Source organism: Odontomachus brunneus, unplaced genomic scaffold, assembly GCF_010583005.1.
Source record: "Odontomachus brunneus isolate Ranch 3 - 2012 unplaced genomic scaffold, Obru_v1 Obru_scaffold_009, whole genome shotgun sequence".
Taxonomy (NCBI): domain Eukaryota; kingdom Metazoa; phylum Arthropoda; class Insecta; order Hymenoptera; family Formicidae; genus Odontomachus; species Odontomachus brunneus.
In genome coordinates, this window is record NW_022639459.1 from 2,996,767 (window position 1) to 3,003,335 (window position 6,569).

At 41.1% G+C, this 6,569-nt stretch overlaps 2 protein-coding genes across 15 annotated transcripts in view; one reads left to right on the forward strand and one right to left on the reverse strand.

Annotated features, from left to right (window-relative positions):
• The window catches only part of LOC116840401, a 40,674-nt gene that overhangs the window by 31,001 nt on the left and 3,104 nt on the right, over window positions 1-6,569 (forward strand). For 2 of the 9 annotated variants that reach the window (XR_004377352.1, XR_004377350.1), the window contains exon 2: window positions 3,850-3,989. The exons of 6 other annotated variants lie outside the window; for them this stretch is intronic. The gene's annotated coding sequence lies outside the window, so the exon portion shown is untranslated. Of the gene's footprint in view, window positions 1-1,786; window positions 1,912-3,849; window positions 3,990-6,569 lie in introns of those variants that run through there. One more of the 9 variants, XR_004377353.1, reaches the window with a different exon arrangement.
• LOC116840400 overlaps window positions 11-6,569 on the reverse strand; it is a 15,469-nt gene continuing 8,910 nt past the window's right edge. Inside the window, exons 1-3 of one of the 6 annotated variants that reach the window (XR_004377345.1) lie at window positions 4,577-5,274; window positions 1,174-1,247; window positions 11-1,095 (exon numbers count right to left, since the gene is read on the reverse strand). Coding sequence is in view for 2 of the 6 variants with exons in the window: in XM_032807065.1 (XP_032662956.1) it covers window positions 990-1,095; window positions 1,174-1,247; window positions 4,835-4,918 (264 nt within the window). In the remaining 4 variants the exon portion in view is untranslated. Of the gene's footprint in view, window positions 1,248-1,479; window positions 1,631-4,576; window positions 5,276-6,569 lie in introns of those variants that run through there. The other 5 variants (XM_032807065.1, XR_004377346.1, XR_004377343.1 and 2 more) reach the window with 5 other exon arrangements.

A 6,569-nucleotide genomic window follows, 5' to 3' on the forward strand; every position in this document is an offset into this window, starting at 1 on the left:
CTCTCTCTCTCTCTCTCTCTCTGTCTCTCCCCTTCCCCCTCAATTCTTCCTATCTCTCTCCTGTCCCCCGACTTCTTCCTCTCTCTTTCTCGCTCTCCACGTCCATCTATCTCCTGTTCTCCCTTTCTTGCTCTTTCTCCCCCACCATAAGCACTCCACCTACCACCACCTTCCTCCACTCTTCCTTTCCCCACTAATGCTCTCACTATTGCATTACAAATAGCTCTCTTGCCTAGGTCTCGTTGGTGAGGTGTCGCTCACTTTGTGTCTGTACTGCACAAACGATCGCGCGTCTGTGCGCGTGCATATGCGTGCCTGGCCGCGTGCATGTGCTGTTTGCATGTATTGCTTGAGTACATGCATAAGCACGTCGTGATAAGAACACACTCTCAGTCGGTCTCTGTCCGTTTTATCGGAGCGCGATTCTCCCTTGCTGTCTTCCTGTCTCTCTCCTCCTCTCTCATCCCTCTCTCCGTTCTACCTCGCCCTCTCTCCTTCAGACGCGTTGTCTCGCACCCTCCACACAACACACGCACATATATACATACATACGCACGCGTGCGCGCCTTCCTTCTCTCTCCCTCTTTCTCTTTCTTTCTCTTTCTCTCGAGGCCGTTCTAGCATACGCGAAGACGCATACATCAGTCCAGCTCCTATGCACAGTGTCCGTTCTCGTCACTCCGACGTGCCGGAATAAGGTGCTCCTTGTCTCGGCAATGGTGTAATACGTGAGCCAGCTCGAGTTCGTGCGCGTAATACGTAAGAATGGAGCGACAACCACAGGGATGACCGCACGGTCTATACTATCGGTTCCTTCCTAGTCCGTCCCTCTGGCCTTTCTTCACGATGCCCTTCGTAGCCTCCTCGTACAGACCGTTTCTTTCGCTCCTATCCGTCCGTCCTCTCTCTACGCCCTATTACGTCTTTCCCTCCTGTCTACGCTATGTACCTACAGTTTCTACTCCACCTACTCGTCCCTTCCGTCTTTCTCATTTGTTCCTGCATGCTTTTTTTTCGGCTCGTCTCCTCCCACGCTCTGACCCGCGTTTTCTCTTCTCCGTCCTTTTTTCCTTTTTCCAGCTCACTATTATGGCGCTTTTTAAACAGAGCACCTCCCTTTAATGCCAGCTCATCGATCTCGACTCACTCCCTTCTCGTCTTACAGTAACTTACCATACTTCGTGGTGCCGATTGTGCTCGCACGTTGTCTTTATGTTGTTTAATCGCCATTCTCGGATATGATGTTTCTAGACAGATAATATATAGATAGTAAATCACGAACTTTTTTTTATTTATCTTTTTATTGCCTGTGACATTTTGTATCATTTGGATGCATGACTTCAATTTATGATTATAAGCCGCAAATACAAGTAGGGTAACGCGCCTGCTCGACGCGCGAGAGAATGCATCATAATAAATTATAATATAATGAAACCTCTCGTACGCTTTTAATTATTTCTTTTCTCCACCGTGCTATACCTCGTCGATTCTCTTGGTACCTCTCGTTGGCGCGCACGTCAGAAGAGCCTGCGCGTAATCTCGAGTCAGTCGTGAAACAAGAGACCGTTCATTACTACGGCTTAACTTTTCCTTTCTCGCGCCTTTCTCCCATAACGCCGTACAATTTTTCCGTCCATTCTTCCTTTCGCTCGCCCGCCCGCACATTACTCTCTTTCGAAAAACACGGAGGCGGTACGTAAAGGTCTCTCTCTCATCAGGTGGAATTATATCGACGTGCTGGTCGCTCGTTGCGGCGGTCAGGCGCTTTACGACCGATCGATCGCGAAATGCTTGAACGATTCGACGGTAAACACCGTTGGATTAATGTCCGCCACTCGTTCGCCCGGACGATGGGGTTTCGATCGGCGAACACGTTGCCCGCCGATCGGCGTGGGCCGGCTATTGAAACCGGTATAATTTTGGCGAGGCTTCGATACTGTAAGCGCACGAAAACGATTCCCGCGTTTATTCGTCAGCCATCGGGAATCGAGTACGACGATTTATTCTCTCGTCGATACTCCCGTTGAATTTGTCGTTGCAACATCGTGCAGCAAACGCGTGATAAAATGTTATGATTTAACGATTGTCCTCAGCAAGGTAGCGTGAGCAATTCTTAAGGCCGATTTTTCAATATTATTTTAATGATAACAATTCTAATTTATATTTAATTTAGTATCTGTACACAATTAATTATATATAATTTAGTAATACTTAGATTTAGAACTTAGATTTTCAAGTTTCTTAGATTTTCAAGCAGAAACTCTAAGAAACTCTGTTCAAACCGAAATCTAAGAAACTCTGTTCAAACATATTGTTAAAGCAGTCTAAACTTGAATCTAAATTTGAACTATGATTGAAAAATCAGCCGTTACTCGTACTGAAAGACTCGATTTCATCTCAGATCAGAAGCTTTAAAAGGAGGTTCTACTTTGGAGTGTCAGAAAAATTGATTTTTTTATTTTTACATTTTTTGCATCTCTAAAGTGTGTATAATATGTCTGTAAAAGAGTTTTGCAATATTCAAAATGTTAAAGCAATTGATTTTTTTATTTTTACATTTTTTGCATCTCTAAAGTGTGTATAATATGTCTGTAAAAGAGTTTTGCAATATTCAAAATGTTAAAGCAATTGATTTTTTTATTTTTACATTTTTTGCATCTCTAAAGTGTGTATAATATGCCTGTAAAAGGGTTTTGCCTTTATTCAAAATGTTAAAGCAATTGATTTTTTTATTTTTACATTTTTTGCATCTCTAAAGTGTGTATAATATGCCTGTAAAAGGGTTTTGCCTTTATTCAAAATGTTAAAGCAATTGATTTTTTTATTTTTACATTTTTTGCATCTCTAAAGTGTGTATAATATGCCTGTAAAAGGGTTTTGCCTTTATTCAAAATGTTAAAGCAATTGATTTTTTTATTTTTACATTTTTTGCATCTCTAAAGTGTGTATAATATGCCTGTAAAAGGGTTTTGCCTTTATTCAAAATGTTAAAGCAATTTATGACTTGTTGAACCGGACTTTATAGCGAAAATCAAGTGAGCTGAACGGTACTACGCGCGCGATGTTTATGAAAATGTGTAGACAGTCCTTCAACCAATATATGAAGCCCTTTCCAATAATGATTTACTGCAGCGATGTATCGGAGCAAATACACAATACTCCAACGAATGTCTGAATGCATGTGTTTGGAAATTTGCTCCGAAACACTGTTTTTGCTTCCAAAACTGTCGAAATCGCGACTTATCTGGCAATAAATATATTTAACGAAAGATATTCATCAGTTCTGAAGACAATGAACACATTAGGAATCGTTCTTAGTTTGTTAAAAACATCGATAGACATCGCATCGACGCAGCAGAATTACGAATGTCGGGCTTAGTAAAACAAACAAGAAATGAAAGAAAAAGTGCTCTAATGCAGCAAAATTTGTTCTTCGAACAAGAGGAGAGATTGATTTATAAGCCAGGAATCGCTGATGAAATGTAAATTGCAAAATATTATAGTTAACTAAAAATTATCATAAAATAAAACTTTAAACATATTTTTCTCAAATTCACGTTTTTCAAACTGGCAGGAAATGTACAGCTTTAACCAATCATCCGATTGACTTGAAATTTTTTCCTACGTAAAATAGACAATTTTTATGAAGCCATAAACCTCAAAATGCCATAAATTTTCCAAAATAACTATTTTTTTTAACAGGTTGAAAATGAAAAAAGTTCGTGAAAATTGGTACTTAATTTCAAATGGCTGCCATTCTGTACATTTTCAAGTTTTTCAAATGAAATGAGGTTCATGACCTCAGAAATTTAATACATTTTAATAATTTTATTGATTTATTTGTCTCAGATAAACTGTCGACCAAGATTTCCCGCCAATTGGCCACGCGTTGCACGCTCTGATGGATTCCTAAGCTACAGCCGCAATTTTCTATATTTCTAAAAATAAAAAATGTACGTTGAAATATAAAAAATATAATGCAAAAAGTATCACTTTGATATCTTTTTACTTTCCTTATGAAAAAAATTGGTAAAAAGTTCATAAATTTTGGACCTCTACAGTAGAACCTCCCCTTAAAAAGCCTTAGTAATAACTTATAATTACGATTACTTTACTATAACTTTATTACAACTTTTTTAAGCACGCGAATCGAAATCCCTATTCCACTGTTTTGTGGATAATACAAAAGTCGGGTGAGACCGAAATTGATTTATTGATCGATGTGCAAAAATTGTATCCATTATAAGTGGTTCATATAATAATGTAACGTTCATATGATACGAAAGAAATACAAAAATATTATGACAAACAATTCGCCCACAAGATTACGTCGTGTAAAATACAATATGAAATTCTGAATATAACTTTTAATGAGCGATCGATGTAACAAAAAATTTACACCTTTGAATAATATAAAATTTCTCTATATTTATTCCACAAGTGTCTTTAAAAGATTGTGAAATTTCCATCATTGATTGTCTCAATCATACAAAAGTCTATCTGGGTATCCATTTCTGAACGATAAGATACTGGAGGGAGGAGCTTAAGGCTTTCAGTATGAGTAAAAGTTACTCACGCTATCTTTCTAGAGGTACTCAATCCTTAATCAAGATGAAGTCGAGGGAAATCTCATTGGTCGTTCCGTCACAAAAGTACACGCATAGTTCGACACACTTTGAGCCACGCCACTGTTTTCCTTTACGTGACGGAGCGATGGACGAAGTAACGCAGCGATTTTCCAGCCTTCCGGGCCCGAGAGTCGGCACGACGGAATCAGCTCAGCCAAAAGCACGTCAGGCGAGTAGGCTGAAGCTCTCGCGTCGTATCTACTCACGTTGCATCGTTTACCGAACGGCGTCAGCGTCGCGTCGGCCCGCGTCAGCTCCGTTAACGACGGCCGCGCGCTTAAATGTTCCATTGCCACGGCGAGTTAATTATTTAGCTGACAATTTGCATGCCGAGCGGCACGCAGCTTTCGCCTCGGCCTCGCTTTAATCCGCGCATTAATGGAGCCACCGGCACCATTTTCCCCTTTCTTGTTTTCGCGCTCGTGTCGGTCTGTCGTCGCTCGCGCAGACGAGGATCGTCATCTCGATCAGACTCGCGTATAATGTGCGTACACGTCCGCGGGATTGCGGCAATGACGGCTATACTTAGAGCGCGCTAGACGAATCTCGCTCGAGGGCCGCGTGGAAAGGAGGTCGTGAAGCGGCTGTTGCGATGCCGCGGCGCGATTCGGTGTGACGGTGCCTTTACACTCTTCCTCCTTGGACTTCCGTCCACGTTCTCTCACTCCGTGCGCAAAACAATCGGCCTAACGAATCGCGTAATTTATTCGCGCTACCTATTGCTGAATTAGGAGTCAACGGGTTACACAGCGATACGTCACACACGCGTCCTTCCGTCATCTGTGGAGCGCGCCACGAGTGATTAATTCCGCCATTGTGCCACGAGATTAATTTTCCCCCCGTGTTGCTCGCTCAAATAATAAATATTCGCCAACGCGCGGCTCGCTTACCCTTTCCGCGTAATCGTGAAAAATGTCAACTGCACCACTGATCATTTGATCGTTAATCGATGAGAAATCCGTGACCTTTTGGGCAAATATAAGCTTACAAGCGGGTAATATCCCTCGCACAGATTCCCCGAGATTAGCACGCCTGGTATCGACGATTAATCGGTGTTTTTGCACCGCCGTCTGTTCCGCGGATTAAACCTGGCGCGAGCGAGCGAGCGCGCGGGTGTGCGTTCGTGAAACCGAAAAATAAATATCATCCGCTGTGAAATAATTTATCAGCGCGTAACTCGCCGGAGCGAATCTTTATCGTGCAAAAGCGAGAGCATTATTTCCGGAAGAGATGCGCCGACGCTATTCTCACGGTGCGTACGCGTAAATATTTACTCGCGTTATCACAGCTTGTAAATAAAAAAGAAAAAAAAAGATGCGTGTATATATATACACATACACGTTTATATATATAATAATTCTAGATTTTTTCTAGATTCTAGATTAAATGATTAAATGAATTTTCAGATAAAATGCGAAAATCGTATTTTGGTGTCGTTATAATTTCGTAAAGCAATACAGGCGCTATTTTGTCTTATAATCTCCTGCTATTGTATTGTATCTCCTTTACATATGTTGTTTCATAAAATTATAACAATATAAATATAAATATATAATCGTTTATATTTTATTTGAAAAATTCCGAAATTGCTTTTCACACAATATATATGTAATAAATGATAACATATAATACATGTTCTCGGATATTTTCCGATACATACGTATCAATTGCAGGCATACACAATTAATTCACAACCACTATCGCCAGCTTCCGCCGATACGTCCGCCATCGGCGACGCCGATTGCGCCCCAACGCTATTTATTTATTTATGATGCGGTCTAATTTACAATTGGCACGAGAAGGCCAAGCGCGTTGCGTAATCGCTGCAGGGAGTACGCGGCTGTTTATCATTATACGTGAAAAAGAGAAGAGAGAGAGAGAGAGAGAGAGAGAGAGAGAGAGAGAGAGAGAGAGAGAGAGAGAGAGAGAGAGAGAGAGAGA